The sequence below is a fragment of the Pinus tabuliformis genome, chromosome 4_1, assembly GCF_031772625.1.
Source record: "Pinus tabuliformis cultivar Carrire ecotype Pingquan chromosome 4_1, CPIR1, whole genome shotgun sequence".
NCBI classification, from domain to species: Eukaryota; Viridiplantae; Streptophyta; class Pinopsida; order Pinales; family Pinaceae; genus Pinus; species Pinus tabuliformis.
Window position 1 is genome coordinate 992,658,032 of NC_142303.1, and position 21,635 is coordinate 992,679,666.

Genomic DNA, 21,635 nt, shown 5'->3' on the forward strand with positions numbered 1-21,635 from the left:
CGTACGGATGCAGCAGTGGTAGTGGCAGTGCCATGGACAGCAGCACAGGATGTTGGGCAGGGAGGCCTAGCATCAAAACAGGTACCGATGCCAGATAATCAGAGTGATGCTCAGTGTGGAGTATTACTAGAGCATAGTCCTCGCTAAGAGGGAGTGTTGATTTGGGGTATCATTGGATGTGTTCTAGCCATGAAAATTGGTGGAGAGGCTAAAGCACATGAGATGTCCAAGACCCAAAAATGGTTTGGACAGATTGTACCCAGTTCAAGAGATATTAAAATACTTAATATTTTTAATGGATTTCCTAAGTCTAAACTTAGGAAAAATTAAATATTAATGGGTATTAATATAAAACTGGGTTAGAAGGTTCCAAAAGTCATAGATCAAGCCAAATCTAATATTAGCCATTGATTAGAGATTTAACTCGAGGAGTGCTTCCCTAGAGCAGGATTGCTAACTGTTAAAATTGGCAACTAGGGCCAAACTCCATGTGGGTCATCTTATTTATGGTAGCTTATATTTTTCTTGGACTCCTCTCATCAAGAGGTGTAGGTTTGATCTAAAGATCATCTGATTCCGATAAGTATTCATGGAGATATGAATTTATTTGTGTTATGGGACAATTCGTCAAGGTCGGCCAACAACTAAACTGCCCCCACTTGTGCTCCACGTTTTGGTATAAATACAAGTGCCTTGCAAGTCATTTGTACACACAACTCTCTTGAGATTTCTTCTTCTCCACTTGTTTTGGGTTTTAGTGGAAAGAAGAATCTCTAAGGGATAAACGTTGTCCTAGAGGATGCTCTAAACGCAGTCCTAGATGAAGCCCTAGCAGCTCTACGCATGACCTAAATCAAGGAAGACGCAGTCAGCCCTAATCCTATACGTTGTCAAGGAGGACGTTGTCATATTGTGAAGAAGACAGCCCTAATCCTATAGTGCAACGCAAGAGCTCCTTGGAGGATTATAGAAACTCGGTCTAGGGAGCAAGGGCATTTTGTTTTGGGTCGCAGGACTAGGGAAACTTCAGCTTGGAAGAGGAGGCAGCTTGGAGCCTTCTAGGCATTGGTTGAAGGGCAAAATACTCTTGCATGGAGGCCCAGTGAGAGAGGGCTAGACACATGTTTGTTGGGCAGCAATAGGAAGCAAGGAAACTTTGTTTTGGTTGGCTGTAGGTGACAACAAGTCACTGTGGTAAGCCGCGGGCCTTAACACTCCAAATCAAGGCATGCATAGGATTGTTTGAGGGTATTAAAGTGCTCAGATCAACAGCGTGGAGGCAGAGGATACTTGTGGAGGAAGCCGCAGTTGTTTAAGGCACTGTGTGGGTATGTTTTAGGACTAACGTGGGCCACAGTGATGCCCTAACCAGAACATAGTCATAACAGCAGTTGTACTCTTACAGTGCAGCATAGTGCACATAGGAGCAGCAATGAGTACATGTTGTACAGTGCAGCATAGTGCACATAGAAGCAGCAATGCATATCATGATGCACAGTGCAGCATAGTGCACACAGTAGTAGTGATAGTGCAGCATAGTGCACACAGTAGTAGTGATAGTGCAGCATGGTGTAGATCAGTGTTGCTGGACATTGGTGCAGCAATGGGACAACATGGTAATGATGGACATATAGCAGCAGCAAGAATGTATTGCATCACCAGGATGATGAGGTATTGCAACATGCATTTGGATGCAGCATAGTGCAATGAAGAGCTCAGCATAGTGCAGCATGAGGAGATGCAGTACAGTGATGGGTACAATCATGATTAGTAAAGCATGATGAAATGTAGCATAGTGATGATGGGTGCAACATGGTGCAGCACAGTGAGGTGCAGCATGATGATGAGGTGCAGCACAATGATAGGTGCAGCATGGTGATGGAATCACCTTGGAGAATCAGTTGAAGTAGCATGTCTTCAACTGAGTTTAGCTACCCCATGTATCATCTTCATAGAGATGATCTATGCTCCTATTTAGATAAGTCAAAGTGTTGACTTCTATTGTATATGTACTATCTCGCTCTCTCTCTACTGAACTATTGAAGAACATATAAAAAGAATTGATCAAGGGTTTCCCCAAATTGGGGTTTGTCCTTGGCTAGTGCCACATCTTGTGTCCTCTTATCTTGCCTTGTCTTCTGCGATTTATGTTTAAGTTCTATCTGCAATTTACTATTATGCTAATGTGATTGCTAATCTGGAAAAGATATTGAGCTAATTGTGAAAATTGAAATAAATTGCTCTAAGCATAGAACATACCTAAACTTAACTCTAACGCTATAGAGTGGAGGCACAAGATGATTTATTGAAGAGTTGGCCTAGGTAAAATAGGCGGTAGTAGTATAATGGAAGAATGAGTGGTGTGAGAAGGAAAGATGAAGATAGAAACCCCAAGACCAAGTGTCGAATCACACCTTGGGCAAATGAAATCAAGGAAACATATATCAAAGAAGGTGAGTGCATGACGTAGTAAAATAAGGGTTGTTATGCATGCCACAATTCAGCCTTAGCTAGCTGAAATTTGTTGGAAATAATATTGAGAAGGGTGGTGGGGTGGGGGGGGGGGGTGAATCAGTATTATCAAATCAAACACTTTTTCATTTCCATACTCAGATTCATATACACTACTTCAATTAATGATAATCACGTATATATGCAACTGTGTTAATTGCAACTAGCGTATATCCAGTAAATTTATGATTCAATTAGTTGATCTTCAATGAGTGCATCAGAACATTATTAACCATATTAACAGTAAACGGGTGCAGTAAAACAGAACAAATCATCACACATAAGAAGCACACATGAACACCATGATATAAGGTGAAAACCCAATGTGGGTGAAAACCACCCGCTGCAATTCGTCTCTATCTTCTTTTGATTAGAAACTTCTTTTTACAATGATTCCGTATTGGTGCAGTCTTATACCAGTACGCAGGCTGCTACCTGCAGAAGGCTACAACCTTCTCTCGTTCTCCAGACTCTCCTGGAAGGGAGCTACAACCCCCTTAGCTCTTGTACTAGCTGAAGTACTAGTGCGTAGGTGCTGGCCTACAGAAGGCTACAACCTTCTCTTTACTTCCAGGGACCACGTTTCAAAAATTTTCAAACTGGATCCATAAATACAAAATAATCACCACTGCAATACAATCATCAACTTAAACCTGCATCATCAATCTCTGAATCACCCAATACTGAATTACTGAAATCCTGTCATCAAAATACAGTTACCTGAACACAAACCAGAGCTCAAAACTCTGCAACGACCACTAGAACCAACAGCAACCTGAAACATCAAACCTCATAATGGATACGCCACTTGACTGTGTCAAAAACGTGTACACGTGCTTTCACCAGAAAGAACCCGCGTACAGATCTAAAGATAATTACTTATATCTTCGCTGCCATTTCCAACTTGATTCAGATCGATCCAAGCATCACAGACCCATAACCAGCACACTAGATCTTCACCCTTCATCAGGCATACATTACTTGCACCTCCACCCTTGGCCTAATGATCTTCTCCTTATATAGGTTTAGGCTTCTCTCAATACCATGGTCCAAAACCATGTAGAAACAATACCTTGGACCCAATACCTGGGATCAACACTTCGGACCAAATACCACGGACCAATAACAAAATACCACGGACCAAAACTTAGTTTTCCAAAGGCGCGTACATGTTGGAAAACTAAGTTTTGGTCCGTGGTATTTGGTCCTTCTAGGAAAGGCGCGTACATGTTGGAAAACTAAGTTTTGGTCCATGGTATTTGGTCCATGGTATTTTGGTATTGGTCCGCAGTATTTGGTCCGAAGTGTTTACCAAAATTCTTACCCAAACATGTTACGACATCAATCTCCTCGACTCTAGTTTGGGTAAGAATTTTGAACCTTCCCCTGCATATTCAGAATCCCCTACATTGACTTCTATTGAAAACGCTTTAGGGAAATTTTATTCCTGTAGTTCAAAAATTGAGCACTTCCTCAAGACTTATGATCAAATATGAATGGAGATGGATTTTAATAAAGGTTTTCCTATCGAGATAAATCTAACAGCTCCATATTATGTATGGGTTTAGAAGCTTAACTATGAAAATGTCTCATTCTGATGCCAAGCGTGTTATGAAACAGGGCTTGACATCAAGAATTGCCCTAAGCAATTGCAAAATAATAGAACCTGGAAAAATAACCAAAGGCCCAAGTGGTGGGAAGGTGCTAAGATAAAACATTACTCTGTATACAAGGAAGAAGAGACTCGAGACAAGGAGAAAGCAAAAGAAAGTCAGGAAGAAATGCATGTCAAAGAGGACCACCCGATGGAAGCAAAAGACAGTCAGGAAGAAATGCATGTCAAAGAGGATCCACGAAATTCAGAAACAGAAGAGGATCAAGCCCAGCAAATCCTTGTGAACTCTGGATCCCGCATTGAGATTTCAAGAAACAAAGTTGGAAACGTAATTTCTTGGGTTGATAGGGCATATGGGAAAAGTGATGAAGAAAGCAAAGACCATTCTCAGAAGAGCAACTCTCTGGATCCACCAAAAAAATATGGGTTGGATTCAAGTTGGGAAAAAGGGCAAAAACATCTCGCCAAGGAAAACGAGAAGCCGATCAAAGTCAAATCGATAACTAGTAAGAAATGGACAACAAATGTATTGGATCTTGGGAGTATTGTGGAAAATCTTTGGTGGGAAAGAGAATATTTTTTTTGTATTATGGAGTTCTCGCTTGAGGGTTTGGATTGAGTCATCGTGCCCAATCTCAAACCCACAAGGGATATCGGCAACTCAGAAGAAATGTTACAGTTTTTTGCTAGATCCCAGCTTTCTTTTTTAATAAAACTCTCATATCTATTTATTAAAAAAAAAAGTGAGGTCCCTCCATAATGAAGACCAAAAGATGACAACTATAGCTGAAATATCCATGCAATAAAGATGAGAGCACACCTAAGAGAGATGCGCTCTAGAAAATTGTACCGTGTCACTACATCAAGTTTCAACCACCCAATAAATCATAAAATATCTCCATGTGAACTACGCATAATGAAGAAGTGCAAAGGTGGTTCGAACTCATCAATATCCATGCCAAAACCATGTGTTGTTTCCTAATACCATCAACTAATTTCCCTACCAAACCATGTGCACAAGAGAAAGTACACCCTAGATAAGTGTGCCAACCTCCCCGAACCCCATCAATGATAAAATAACCATGAATGCCTTAGAAATTGTGCCCAATAGAGAAACACTCCACTAAATCCCTAAATCTCCTCTAAATAAACCCCTCCAAGTGTGAATGGTATATCCGTTGCCCAAACCACATGTTTCTTAATACCATCAACTGATTTCCCCACCAAACCATGTCCACAAGAAAAAGCACGCCATAGAGAACATCACCAATAATAAAAAAATTCATGCATGCCTTGGAAATTGTGCCAAGAGACAAATGCTCCATTGAATCCCTAAATATCCCCCAAATAAATCCATACAAGTGTGAACAGTTGTGAAGCGAAGTAGGGTGCTCAAGCAATTAACCTCCAAGGTAATAAAATGGATTAAATAAACCAGTAAATGGTTAAATGAACCTCAACATGTGTGCCCAAAGGTTAATGCTTAAATAAAACCATAGTCCAACCTCCCAACTGTCACTAGTTGATTAAATCAACATGAACATGTGTGCTAATAAGGGGGGCTGAATTCCAAAAAGTGTTGTACCGTGGAAATAAGTTGTATCTCATAGCAATAATCCCACCATGATGATGTTGAAGTTGTAACTAGGTTCGATCTTCATAATGTAAATGTATCGTTGATGTATTTATTATATTTATTATATTTTTATCAAATCATGTTCTTCATGCTTAGAGAGTCAAAAAGAGTCAAAAAGAATTTATTATGAGTCAAAAGAAAATGTGTTTGAGTCATGTCTCATTTGGACATTTGTAAGAAAAAGATATTTGAATTTTAGATTGAGTCATTAGTCCACAAGATGACCAAGTCGGTCTGGCCCAACAGAGTCACACCTATTTGAACCCCATGGATAGTATTATATAAGAGGCAGTTCGACCTACTTGGAGCACACATTCACAACACAACAAGAAGCACATATGAACCAAACAAAGAAGAAGAGAAAGTTGAGTCAAAGGAGAGAGAAGATGAAGTCAAAACAAAGAAGAATATTCCCTTTTGACCGAATCTTTGACTAAGTACCAGCTCGCACGTGTGGAAGGACAAATTTTCTGTGGTAGAGACCGAAAATTCCGAGGTAGTTACAAGCCAAATTTCAGCCCCTTGTTGTAGGTCCGAATTTCAGAAATTTGACCAGATTTGGAGCAGTTTGACCAGCATTGACTTTGACTTTGGAGGTGACTTGGAGGAGGGTTGGACTTGGTATCTTGGTGGAAGTTTGATCTTGGTCTTGGATTTCTCTCATTTTGATCTGATTCTATAAGAGAAGGATTGTTGGGTTTTGTCATGGCTACAAGCCTAATTTTGGTGTCTCTTGTATCTTTGTGATCTCTACATTTTCCTGAAAATTTGAACATTTGTATAATTGCTTGATGAAGAATACATAAGAAGTGATAAGAAGATATCTAATATCCACAAGTAATTATCAAGAAGAGAAATTAGGTGTGAAACTTCATTACACTTGGTTTCTCAACAAATGACAATATAATGATAAAATAGAAGCTCAACATATGTTTGAACCAAAGGTGCATCACCAAAGGACTATAACATGATAAAACCTCGTCAAACCTTATGAGAAGGCTTGATCACCAAAGATGTATGTAATTACCCCCACCCCTTCATCTAACTCAAACTTAGGAAAAAGTACATCCACGAGGATACTAACATCATCAACAAATTCCACCGAGGTAATATCGAACAAATGTTACAATATCACATCATATCACCTAGGGAAATTCCACCAAGGCAAAGTGTACTAGCACAACACGCATCATATAACCACATTGACGTCATAATAGAAGGGGACAATAGATGTCTTAACCCATCCAAACATCAAGTATGTCCCCACCACATATCAACACAAGAGATCTGCATCAAACACCACCACCTAATGACACCAATAATACAACATCAACATGCAAAAGGCACTAGGAAACTCCAACAATATCATGAAACATCTAACTCGCAACATCGTCATCATCTAACCCCTTGAGGGGGCTAGACCCATCATCCATGAACAAAATGTAGCATATCCAAAAGAAACAAGTATATCGAAACCACGCCATAATGAGATAGCATGCTCTTTAACAATCAAATAAGAAACCAAGGGGTGGCCAACAAGGCAAGCACATGTGAGAACACCACCAAACCAGAAAGCACAATCATCCAACTAAGGAGAGATGAGATTCCCCCCATACCAAAGACCTCCATCAAATGGTCCAATGCCATGAAGAGAAAGAGTCCCACGAAAATGTATCTCCCCAAGTAGGTCCAATGCTCAAAAGGTACCAGCAACAAATCCCACCAATGTCATGAATTCACAAAGTGGTACCTTATACAAAATAAGGTGTAACATGCTATATACACCTTTACATGGTAATAAGTATATATCTTATATAGACTACATACATGAGCAGGCTAAACATAAATGATCTTTAATGATTTGGATTTACATTGCCGTACAAGAATATATCCCTTTCATGTATTTTTTAGTAAACCAATCCATAAATTGAGTCATGGCTGATTTCAACGTGAGTCCGGTCTGAACCTCAGCCAATTCCAACTTCTAAAACCTTGAGTCACACAAGTTGCCCTCCCTCATCCACAGCAATCACTGCTGCATAGGAATTATGTGCTGGAAATGGATCTGCTCATCCTGAAGGAGAATGCCTACTGAGCAATGGGTATATACTATATACCAAAATCTAACCAAACTCAATAAAATAAGTGAAGACAGAGAAACCCTTCTAACCAACCAAATCCTAATCACTTACGGACCAAAGAAAACTAAAGTGGGAAGCAAAGCTTGATGTACCAAACTCCCTGAGAAGATCATTCACTCTGATGATCCCACCTTTAATCTTTTACTGAACATCATCTACAAGATCTCTTGGAATCATTCATTTACAAATGGTTAATCTATTAGAGAGACTAGTCTTATAAGAACCAAATTACTGACGTTAGTCAAAAGCATAGAGGAAGGCAGCAGGTTTAATTAAATTTTTCAGAATCTAGATTACACTGTACAGAGTATACTTCAAGATTTTACAAACCAATTTCAAGCATATCATTGAGCAAATCTGTTGATTATTTCCTTCATCAGAAAATCAAGAATGATTCAAGCTTGAGGGCTTACATACTATTATACAATTACCAAAGAATATGGACTGAAAACTGAACGATCCAATAGCTGAACCACTACTTTCCCTAAAAGTTTTCCACATCAATGATTGACCTTATCAATGAGAATTCAGCTTATGTATTTTGAATGTGACAACCTTGTCAAAACAAGACAAAAGCCTCATTTTATATGCAATTGGCAATGTGCATGAAAATTAGGGACATATCGTCATAAACATGTATCCACTTGACCCTATTGTACATCTTCGACAAGGTTTTAACTTAAGAGTTTGTGGGAGACCAACATGCAACTAAAGGTGCTTGGATACACGGAAAATTTGATAGAACCATAGGATAACAAATAGTGCAACATTATACAAAGTGGAGCAAAGAAAAATGATACCGAAAAATGAGATGTTGAAAAATAAAGGAAGATCAAAAGAATAACTTTTACACTGTTCCTTTAAGAACAAAACACCTAAAACAACGCGAATGACCACCTATTTTTTGTGTTCAAACTTCAAAGTCAATACTGTCCTAGAAAGGGACAAGAAAAGACTCACTGTGTAGAATTGTTGAAGCAGTCATGGCATACTCTAACAGCAGACTGTATTCCAAACTGTGGCAACGGCTGCACAGCTCAGCACAAATACAAGTTTAATATTAAAAGTAAAGCGATCAAATGAAACAGTATATAACAAAGATATAGAGGCTAAAAGACTAACTTACAATTTGCTTTGATGAATGCTCAAAGCATAAAGTCCTACCACAGCAACGACAATGGTGCTGCATCAACAAGAGTCAACTTCTTATCAGTGATTCATCTTCCCGAGCCCAGAAAAAATGCACATTCAGTACTATATTATTATATTCAATTTGCATATACCTTCAGAAAATATACTATAGCATGAGGATGAGATTATAATCCAGATAAATGTTTAATAAGGAATTTTCTTACCAGAAGAACTATCAGAAACTCAAGTATAAACAGAGCCTAACCTACACAATATACTACTTTGTTATATTCAACCTCTAAGTTTCAAAACCTCTTCTATACTGTAAATTCATATTCTGCTACGAATTAGCAGAAACACAACAACTACATAAAATATCTGAGAGAAACTCTCTAACAGATTTTGTATATTCCATTCTTCATTCTCTGACAGACAAAATGTTTCTGTGAGGGAATCTTGCCCGTCTATTTTCCAAATTCCTTTTGATTCACAATTTCACACATATACAGTTAAACTTTAAAGATAGATTACATTCCAAAAAAAAAAATCTTATTATAAATACTTGGAGAAGAGTTTCAAGTTAACAACCCAGTATTCTTTTTGGATAAAAATCATGCTCTTTAATATTTAATATACATTCACAGCTCTAGGTTTCAAAAATCCTACTAAGTGCTATTTACAAATGTCCACAAATACTTGTCTTCGGTTATAATTTTTTTCCTTTTTAGCTTTTGTTCACTTATAAATAAGTTCTAGTAGAAGGTCCAGATGTAAAATACATGATGAAATTGCCAGAGTTATGTTACCATAATGATATCCATAATTTAATATATTACGTTCATTCACGGCTGTGTAGAAAACATCTACGCGGTTAAAGGAATCAATAAATATTCCTACTGCAATTAACATAGTGATCAATAATTGATACAGTCCCATATTGAGGCGTTTACACTTCTGTTGTGAAAATTCGAGAAACCCCAAATCACCACTGCAGCAACTGATTAACTTTCTTTTATTTGTCGAATTATTGAACAAATTATTTACTGCATCCTACAGCAAATACCGACACTAATACTCTGCAGTCTTCACCAATTAAAATTATATGCGGAAACAAGAACTGAGCAAGAAAGAAATACACAACACAAATGACACCGTTGTTTTTGGACAAATGTCCAGGGAAAAACCAATGTGGGAAAATCGGTGCAGTAGCTGAGGGTTTGTATTATTAAGCAGTAATTTCTGAATACAATCTTTGGATGCCTTGTTGGCTATCCAATACAGAGAATCTGACTGATAGATAGATGAGTGAGATATACCTCACACTATCACTAGCGATCCAGTACTGATCCAGCCACTGAATGACTAGCCTTTAGCTACCTCTGCGCAATCACTGCGTCACAGCTTCTGGGAACTACATCTTTCCTTCAGCTGATCGATTTGCCTCTAGAACTTCGATTTTCGGCCCTCCCGGTCTCACACCCCAACTTCTGGCTGTGAAACTCGACTTCTCCAGCAAATTCGGATCTCCTCTCAGGCTCTGCGCTGCCTCAGCGTGGCCCTACGCTGCCCAATGTGGCCTCTGCATTACCTCTTCTGGATGTCTCTCTGTCTCCTCTGCGATGTATTCCCGGATCAGGGATTCTTCCTCCGGAAACTATCCCTGCCCCTCACTGCAAGAAATCACTTCAATATCTTCTCTAACAACTGTTGCACTGCCCTCTCTGAGAAATTCGATCTCTCAATCTCTCTCCGATATATTTTCCAAATGTCCATCAAGCCTCCTCTTATAATCTTCTCATTGAGAACCAACGGCCCAGATTAGATTCTAATCAATGGCTTAGATCATTTTGGTTTGATCCTCGTCTTCTTCTAGAAGATTCACCCCAGTTTGATTAATACCCTTTAATTATTTTAATTTCCTAAGTTTAGACTTAGGCCTCCATTAAAAATAATTAATTATTCTAATAAAACCTTCTCCGGGTGGAATTTTCCAAAACAATTTCTCAGTATTCTGGAATACATGTGTCCTACTCTCCCTGCAAATTTTGAGGCTTAGAGCACATCCGATGCTACCAGAAATCAACATCTGTGAGGTCTGTCCATTTGCATTCAAATTTCAAACATGAAACATGATCTTTACAGAAAAATACTTGCTCAAGCAGATTAGTCATCCCTGATCACCAGATTTAATTTCCCGTTCTTTCATATCATGGGGTCGATGGCAGTTCCCTAACTTCAATATTCCCAATTCAGTGACTGTAATAGAATACTCTGCTAATTAATAACAAGAAGAATAACTTATTGAATGTGGTAGTAATTTCACAGTCAAGATATTATCTAGCCTGGAATTTCTAACACACATATAGTAGAAAAGGAAAATCTACAAGTAGGCTGTGTGATCCACTCCAACAAGGAGAGACGAGTGCCAAATGTAAGAAAACTGTCCATAACCAACCATTATCCAAACATTGTCAAAGCTTCAGAAAATTTTTATTAGACATTCATTGCACCTGAAATACAAACTATGTCAGGGATTGTCAAACTCACTCAAACTTTCAACATGCTTCCACATTCTTCCACTTTTTATTTGCAATAAATTGATAATAGGAGGATCTAAAATAGAGATAGCATGTTGGTTATAACTTAAAAACCATGAGACCCCTGGCTCCATTCGCGAGGAACCCAACTGCTTGTTTACCCATATTGAAAAGATCGAGGCTTCCTTTACAATAAAATAGTCCGGGATACTACAGATAGACGATTCCATTGTAATTCAATAATGATGATTTTTTGCATAGTAATATTAATTTAATATTGGCTCTAAACGCTCATCTCTAGAAGGATAACACTATGACAGTTTAAAAAGGAAACAACAAAAAAAATCTGCTATTCTATAAAATTTCAATTAAGGTATTGCAGACAGTTGTAGAACCATGTTAATCGATCTAGTATTTTCAATTTTTTTAGGTCAAAAGTATGTAGAGTGAGTACTCGTTGGAGGCAGATGCCATACTTTTTCGGTGGGGAAGAGACTAGGAAAACTGTTTGTTATCTCATTTACACATGCACTCTTCCTCTGGAGAGCCAACCAGTACCACCTCATCAAAGAAGGGAAATCATTTGTCATTAGTGCTACAAGCAGCAAAATTAGACATATATTTGACTAGTACCAAATATACCCAATATGCTGTCATATATCACGGAGAGAATGAATGCACTGCCTTCGCAAATCTCACTAGAGATGATCCCAATTCCTAAGCAGTTTAAAATATATATCTTTCAGTTGCCTATGGCTTGTATCTTTTTGTGAAGGGTTCAAGTAGACAATGCTGCAGCATTGGCAAAAATTAATGTATTGTCTAGATCAACTGTTCAATTTTACATGCAGGCTGATGCTTTTGCAAGTTTGGTAACTTCGCAATTGTTGAATACAACAAACGCTGGCTCTATGTCAGCTTCCCTTAACTTAAGAAAGTCATTCAGGATCAGACACTGAGAGAGGAGAAACCACAGGAAAAGAAATGAAACAATTTTATTGTTCATGATGTCATACCTTCTTGAAACATTTTTGTGGAGTCAGTGTTACAATTGGAAAAATATTGGTTCTACATAATAATCTAATAACGAAAATGTTATTAATAGTGTACCATATGGATAGGGCCTCTAGTGTCTTCAGGGCAAACAGACGCACACTATCGTGCTTTTACCATTCAACCCTCCATCTTTCGAGCGACTTAGTCACCCAGACCACTATAATCTCTGGAAGGGAGTGTGCCAGATCATCCAGAGGAGTAAAGCAAACTCATAATGATTGAATGTTCACAAGCAGCATTGAGAACGTGCTTATACCTACTAAGCATGGAGCTAAGTTTGATCCCGGACCTTTACCAATTCAAAATAAAGCATGTATCGTATCAGATCAAGCACCTAAAACACAAGTATTGAGGCCCACTCTACCGCCACAGTCTTGACAAAGGCTCCGATAATTGATTGCATGGATGCCAATGACCATCCATCTCTGCATCATTCTAAAGATTAATGAGCACCGGCCAAGGTAATGTTGCGTAATGTAACTAGACATGTGGGTAACTTCAGAAATCAAGTCATGTCAAAACAGATCTGTTCCCAACTTACTTGGCATGTATACAAATATGGCAACAAATCGCCATTTTGGGATTACTGGATATTACTTCAGAACCAAATCCATGGTCTACAATGATTTCCTCACGAAATTCAAGACAAACCCAGTGCTGAGAACAACCCCAAGACAAATACCCAAAAAATTAAACTTTTGAAGCCGGTCCCTGAAGCACTGTCCACCAATGGAAGCAGCGCCGTTCTGAAGCCCATTTACATAACAAGTACCCAATTTGATAATTAAAAAACACTCAATAAGCCTATATCCAAAAGATTAAGCAACCATTCATCAAAAACCTTGGAAAAGAACATTAAAAATGCCAATTCTCCAATACGAAAAAAAAAGGGAAAAGAGCTATACCCGACGCCTGAATGCGTTGAAACTACACTTGCATACATCACAGCGCGCAGCCTCTTGAAATGGTGGAGGCTCCGCCATCGTGTCCTATAAAATTTTCTTTTCTCAAGATTTGTTTCAGCAAAATTATATTTTGTGAGATCAATTTTAAGTTTCTCCTTTGCTGTTGATTGATAACAATATATATAATAAATAGAATCCGTGGATTCTAAGCCAAAGTCGATTCCTTGCCAATTGATTGCAGCGTTTCACTAGATTTCACAGTCCAAGTAATACAACCACATATCGGCTCCCTCGTTTCTCCGAGTTGGCTTAATTTGTAATGGGTCTCCCATACTTAAAATGATATTTTAATATTTACGGGATTAAAAATAGTCCATGAAATTATCAATCTTTTTTTTTCTTTTTTTTTTTTTTTGCAATTCAATTTAACAGTTCTCTTACTGAAAAGACAATGTCAAAGAACTGAAACTAGCATATTGTCATAATTGTCTATGATGTCTCTAAAAGCATCAGACAATGCTAAGGAATTGAAGCTAAAAGCATCAGACAATGCTAAGGAATTGAACCTAACATACTGTCATAACTGTCTATGTCATAACTGTCTATGATATCTGTGAAAGCATCACATTCCAAAATGAATATATGTATGGTCTGAACTAGTTGGAAGAGCTTTTATATAAACATATGTGTTTATTTATTTATTTATTTTCCATAATGAAAAATCAAATTTGTTCTTATTCCAATAGGAAAGAAAAATGATAGGTTTACTCTATCTAATAAATGATTTAATTTATTTTAAAAAGAAATTTGGAATCAAATTTTCAATTTATTTTAGAAAGATATGAACCAAATTTTCACTTTCTTTATTCTCAAAAACATAAAGGTCATCATTGCACCAGGAGGCGTTCTACAACCCAGTATAATATAAATATTGTAAAACGTAACGTAATGTAATGTAATGTTATGTTGACTCACTCGAATTATTTAAAATAAAATTAAAGAAAAATTAAATTAAAGTAAATTAGGACATAGACTAGTTAAGATCGCTTTGAGTTAGTCATTTGATGGGTTTACCATGGTGGTTTACAAGCCTTGGTATTACATGGTCCATGGTATTTGTTGTGATGAAGCTTATTTAAAGACTTAAGAAAATCCATTATGGAATGCAAGAGTATCAGCTTAGATCCATATTAACTTCGAACTTAAACCCTTTCGACACTTAGTAAACCCTTTCGACACTTAGTAGATTTGGATTTAAAATGGATATAGGTTGATCCAAATTAATTAGAAAAAAAAAGTCTTTAATGTTTATTTCTTCATCATTAATGTATCAAGTAGGTGGCTACTTGTGGAAAAATCTCATTGAGTTGTCTTCTTTGCCTTTTTTCAAGGTGGTTGTGGTACTAATTTGAATGATTGTTTTATGTGGAATAAGGATGAAAGAGAAGATCAAGAACGATGTGGATGACAACAAGATTATAAGAATTGTCTTTAAGTAACATCAGGAGGAAGATAAAGAGAGAAATAAATGGCACACATTGGAGTGTTCTAGTAGCAAATTTTGGAGTCCATTCAAGTTATCTAAGATTGTGCATATGGATGCAATCACAACTAGTTTACATAACGGCATAATGGCATAATGTCAATGGTTGTGACCAATATTAGTCATTTCAAACCCAAAAATGTCAAGATTAAGAACATCATTGTATGATCTTCAATGAGGATAGAGTAGGAGACTGAAGGTAATGGAACTTCATAGTAGTGGATATAATATTGGGTAGGTACATAAGGGTTACTTAGGATTTCAACCATGCTTGATTTGTAGTTTATGCCCTAAAACATCTTTGTGTTGTGTTGTGATTGTAATGTATATATGCGTCTAAAAAGGAAATAATATATAATTTGGCAATAGAATTTCATACAAGTTATGCAATTATGTGATACTTTTTGTGTAACTATGTAATATTTTTGTATAAATAAGGATCAACATTCTTATTTGTATAATCGGATATGCCTAGAGGGTAATCATCTATTGCACATCATATATGCATGGGTATCATCATCTTGAGTGCATCACATGTAAGAGGACATGGTGTCCCTTGTGGAATCTAGGTGAATTTTTTCATACACCTGATTCCACATTGTAGTCATTGTGCATGTCATAAAACAATAAGGTTTGTACCTTGGACTTTAAAACATGTATAAGTCCCTTTAACATAGTTATGTATTGCATTATTTTATGCTCCTCATTTTTGCATAGAACATCATTATAATAATATGATTTATTTATTTTTGTGAAAGTTTATTATCTTTCTATGGTAAAGTCACTTCAATATGTTACTTTAAAATGATAAAATATCATGTCAACATACAATTAGAACTAATTTACATTGTTGGACATGTGTTAGGTCTCTTTGACAATGGAGGAAAACCATCATCAAGAGGTCAAATACCTTCCCTCACGAAGACGCACATAAGAATAGTACACCCACCAAGACATTAGTCTCTTGAAGAAAAAACGACTTATTATAAATTTGCATAAATGTAAATCAAATGGTAGTGAAAAAAACTGGCCATAGTAAATTTTTTGTTTAATATATGAAAGTGAATCAAATTCTAAGATTACTTCTCATCTCACCTCACAAAGTAAATTATAAAACTTCACCTCTTACCTCTACTCTTATGATGATACAATTTCACTCCACCCTAACTTTACCATCACAACAAAGTTACTACATTATTTCAAAAGTTCATTCTTTTCGGTGTTTATGCTTTCATAAAAGTAGTTTGATGTAATGGTTAAAATTATTTTATGCATAAGGGATCTCACATTTGAGTGAGTGTTTCCATGAAATCAAATAATTGTTTAAAGTATTTATATTTTTAGGAATGGAGAACTTCATTATATAATCATAAACATAATGAGTGATAAAACTCATAATCATCTCAATCGCTATGGCAATCCTAACATTTTTCCACTTTAAAAAATGATTTTGAAAATACGAAGTTTATATCATGACTTTAAACCAAAAAAGAAAATTCTCATTAAAAAATTTAAGCATACTTCCAAATTCATATAATAAAAAACAAACAAACAAAAACAAAAACAAAAACAAAAAAATCTAACTAAAAAATATTCCTACCAAACTTAAAACACTCATCAATGTGGAGAGCCTTATAAACAAGTAGAAGAAAATCACTCACTTTGAACAGGAGGTCAATGGAAAGGAAAGGGTTTTTGTAAAGTACATGGTCGAAATAATCTTAAAGATGCTCAAAAAGTACAACAAATTAAATCAAGGAGATAGAAGAAAGAATGAGCACCTTGATGAAAGACCCGCGGCATTGAAGATAAAGAATATTAAGATTATTTCTTCAACTGTTGAGAGAATTACAAACTAATAATAAAGAAGAGAAATTCGACAAAAACAATAAAAAAAATTTCCAACCACCATGTCCATTATTTCAATAATCAAGCAATGTCCATTATTTTAATAATCAAGCAATTTAGCTAGTTTATAGCCTAAAACTGTTAAAATTCAATTTTACTTTTCATTTATCAATTATTTATTCAATATTAACTAATATAAAAATTCAAATTGTAATAATGTTAATATGAAAATTTATAATTGTGAAATATAATTAATATAAATATTTATTTAAAAGGTTTAAGATTTGAAGAAAATACAATTTATAAAGCATTGTAATAATTTTGATTTTGTAGTTAAAAGATCTTAGCTCAAGTGGTTTGGTGAATAATTCATTTCCTCAATTGTGTGGGCTCAAGTCTCTAGAAACATGTTGTAACTAGCTTGCTTGTGGCTTTATGAAATAGTTATATATGGTGTAATTGTGACAGCCAATCTTTTGAATTACCAATTCTCCAGAAGTTCTTGTTCCAATTAAAAATAATAATAATAATTATGATTTTGTACAAAGTTTCCATTTAAATATTAGTATCGCTAACTGGAAAAAAAAAAAAAACAAAAAAAAAACAAAAAAAAAATTAAGTGTCCAATACTTGAAGAAGATACAATTGGTAAAGCATCACAATAACTTTGACTTTGTAATTGTTAGCCTATGGGTGTAACTTGAGCCTTGATTGTTGAAAGTAATATAATTATTATTCTTCTAAGAAAAAATAATATTACAATCATATTAAGTGGATAGCTATATTACAATCATGTACACAATCAATTATAGGAACTCGAACTCTGCCCATAAAATGCAAAACTACTTAGACATTAGTGTTAAATAATTTAAATATTAACAAATACGGTGAGAAATTAAGAAATTACAAAAAAACAAGATAAATGAAATCATCATAATTTTCATTTCTTATTCACATACACAACAATTTATTCAACAATATGTGTAAATTCCTACTTTGCACGATGATTTTGCATATGTTTCGTTTGTTTCACCACTAGACGCACCCAACTATCCATCTTCCCTCTATTCCTTCATTCCTTTTCAACTTCATGAGATCTTCTCCCTTTCTATTCCAACTCCCCCTTCCTTTATCTATTCCTTTTTGTTAAACAATGGTTGGGAAATTGAACAGTGACAATGATTCAACTCCCTCATATGTTTGTCAATATAGTCATTATTTCCTTACTGAAAAAGTCACCATAGTTCAACTTCTTGATTTGTTTCCCATTCTAGTCATTATTTCCTCACATAGGTGAGCCACCAATTTACCATGAAATTGTGAAAGTGTAACACCGTCCTCCCACATCTACCCAAGTAACCGACCAACCGAGGTAAACATGTGACGAGAGGCTACTATGATTCGATTCAACCTCCTATGTGACCTTAAGGAAGTGGAATCGACAGAAACACAAGATACAAACCTTCCACATCAGCTACAGGACCCCCAGGAACCATCCCAACCACTCAGGAAGCTAGCCCTTGGGTCCCACTGACGTTTTAGACAACTTGACCCTTGGACGCTCCCATGATAAGGACCTGACAACATCCAGGAGGCTTTGAACGCTCTCATGCCAAGGCATGCCAGTGTTCAGGGACTATTTTGCCTAGTGTTGTGTCAATGTCCCTAGGATTTGAGCCACTTTTTCAGGCCCAAAGCCCAAGTCACTGCCCAAAATTGAATGACACCTTCAAAACAAAGAGATAACAAGGAAACAATGATGCAAATTTAAATACTTGAACAAGCCCTTAACCGGACCCCTACTAGCCATGACAGGCATTTCATCAAACATATCACGAATATGTAATCTATAGGTGTAAAAAATAGATTTAAGCATAGGGGTCTCATACTTATCTGAGAATCGCTATGAAACATTGTTCCCTTATATCATTTGTTGCAATATCGTCTATTAGGTCATAGATACATTGTTCATTCATTTACAAGTAAAAACGTGATGATAGCCATACATAGCCATTGTCATAAAACGCATACATAACCAGCATAATAGCAACAGAAATACCAAGGAAATCACAACCATATGATCCACATATAAACCAGTATAATACTCATAGAAATACAAGGAGAAATGACCTCATATTGATGATGCAAAATCCAAACCTGGGATGGGACTACCACCTTCCACCCGACCATAGAATGGTTGAGCCAAACCTCTCTTCATCTATTCACCCCCGTTCCATATTATAAGCATGAATGTGGGACTCAAACCAAAATAACCAACCATGGCATCCCGAGGCTAAACCACCTCACCCTCATTAATAGAAACCAGGCTTTACCGTAATCCATCTCGGATCACTAGGCCAACACAATGAACATGTAATAACAGGCTTTACCATGATCTACGCCCGATCACTAAGCCAAACAAGCATGGATGCCATCGGATTTATCCACCTACACCGTGAGGAATTTTCTTGTCTCCTAGTCTCTCAGGTTTTACCGCAATCCACACCAGATCACTAGGCCCCAAACCGAGACCCACTCTCCAAGCTCTACTGCATATCCAAACCCAGGATTACTAGGCCCAACAAAGAGCAATCCACCTCTTGGCCTTACCGTATATCCTGCCATTCATCGGCAAGGATTCCTAGGCCCACCGAGGCAACACAATCTTGGCTTTATCGCAACCCACAATCGAGCTCAGGGGTTACTAAGCCAATGGCTTTACTGTGATCCACAGCCCGGTTCAAGGACCACTAGGCCATGTGATCTATTGTTCTCAGATCCACCTCACTCAGCTTCAAATCCATTTGGCAATCCAGCTCAACCAAAACATGAGAACCCCATCACACCATGGCTATCCGGAAATGGAAAGGCTAGGCTGAAAACATTATCACACCTGGGAAAACCCATGCCATAACAGCAAAATAACCACATGCAATACCATGCATGTCAAATCTAGAAAGGAAAATACACATGCAAATTGATACCTGCAAAGAATATTGTTGTAGTTGCTTGATCCTGCTCTTCCTTGCCTGATCTCTTCTTCCTCTTCCATTCTTTGCCTTTCTTGATCCAATGCCAAAATGCTCCAAGAAAATTCTAAGTGACCAAGAGTGAGAGAAAGAGAGAGAATAATGAGAGAGCTCCAAAACTGAACTGACAAAAGGTTAGAGACTAATCCTCATAAGCCTTTTTATCAATTAGGCCTCTATTTTCTTCATTTTCAATTATTTTCCTTCATTTTCCTCCTCACATGCAACCTGTGACCTTTCGCCTTCCTTTTCTCCTAATTTCTATTATTTCCATAAATAAATGTGCCAAAAATTCCATTTTACCTTTCTAAAGCCTTAGCCATTACCAATTTCCTTTAGCCATACTAAACCGATGAACACCCACACTAGGATGTTTTGTCCAACATTCAGCTTGGAATAAGTGTCCCATCAACTGTGGTTATTATTTTTTCCTTTATTAACTTTTATTATATGGAATTTTCACCAGGGTTGTTATAGAACCCTCCCCCTTGGAGTACACTGTCCTCGGTGTTCAACCACATCCATACCTTAGTAAAACCGCTAGAAAACAAACATATTGCCCATGGAGCTTTATAACGTAGCTCGATGCAGTGTTTATAATGATCACCCTATTGAGAAGCAAACCAACATGACAACATAACAAGCATAACATCATAATGACATGACACCCATACTGCTTATTAGATCTTTATAACCTAGCTCATTGCGGTATTTACATCCATATACATATGTACATATACCAAAGCATCACCAAACAGATACCAAAACACCATACCAAAACTACTTTTCCTCAACAGACAAACAATGAAGGATACATAGCCTGCATCTGATCCACCATATTCCATGTAGCTTCATCGGGCCCAAAGTGCTTCCACTGCACTTTAACCTATTCGATTGCTCGGTTCTAGAGCATGAACACCTTTTTCTACAATATACACTGAGGCTCCAGCTGGAATTTTCTATTTGGTTCCACATGCAATACAAACCAATCAATCACATGATCAACATATTTAACATACTTCTTAACCAATGACATGAAAAACATCATGGACTTTCACTGTTGGAGGCAGTGCAAGTTGATAGGCTACTGGGCCAATCCTCTCAACAATACTAAAGGGTCCACAAAACAGTGGTGCCATATTGGCACATGATCCAATCCATAAGGAGCTCTTCTTTGGTTTAATGCACAAGTACACATGTTCCCCAACCTGTAACTCCTTGAACATTTTTTTCTGATCTGCATAGCTCTTCTGCCTATCTTGTGTTGCCTCTATATTCTTCTTTATAATCTGCATTTTTTGTTTCATGTCCGCCAACATGTCCGGTCCAGTCAACACCCTGTTAACTTGATCGCTCAAATTGATGGGAGTATTGCAACTCTGCCCATACAATGCCTCAAATGGACTCATCCTCAAAGATTCTCGATACCCATTGTTGTAAGTGAAATCTACTAGTGGAAGATACTCTTCTCACTTTCGCTCTCAATGCATCACGGACATCCTCAAACATGTCCTCCAATATCCTGTTGACCCTCTCAGTCTGTCCATCTGTTTGCGGATGATAAGTTGTACTGAAGGGCAACTTTGTGCCCAAACCTACAAACAACTCCTTCCAAAACTTAGAAGTGAACTTTGCATCCCTGTCTAACACAATCTTCTTTGGAAACCATTCAATCTGACCACA

General features: G+C 37.0%; 1 protein-coding gene and 1 long non-coding RNA gene across 2 annotated transcripts in view; both read right to left on the bottom strand.

The window, feature by feature from the left end:
• The window catches only part of LOC149179481 (Ankyrin repeat family protein), a 48,782-nt gene extending 34,937 nt beyond the window's left edge, over positions 1 to 13,845 (bottom strand). The window contains exons 1-3 of the mRNA XM_089420681.1: positions 13,533 to 13,845; positions 9,030 to 9,086; positions 8,864 to 8,931 (exon numbers count right to left, since the gene is read on the bottom strand). Of these exons, the coding sequence (XP_089276807.1) occupies positions 8,864 to 8,931; positions 9,030 to 9,086; positions 13,533 to 13,610 (203 nt within the window). The 5' untranslated portion in view covers positions 13,611 to 13,845. The remainder of the gene's footprint in view (positions 1 to 8,863; positions 8,932 to 9,029; positions 9,087 to 13,532) is intronic.
• LOC149179482 (uncharacterized) lies at positions 12,697 to 13,503 on the bottom strand. The gene is made up of 2 exons (XR_016258288.1): positions 13,169 to 13,503; positions 12,697 to 13,052 (listed from the first exon to the last, which is right to left on the bottom strand). It is a non-coding gene; the product is annotated as an uncharacterized LOC149179482 (long non-coding RNA).
• Positions 13,846 to 21,635: the final 7,790 nt, after the last annotated feature.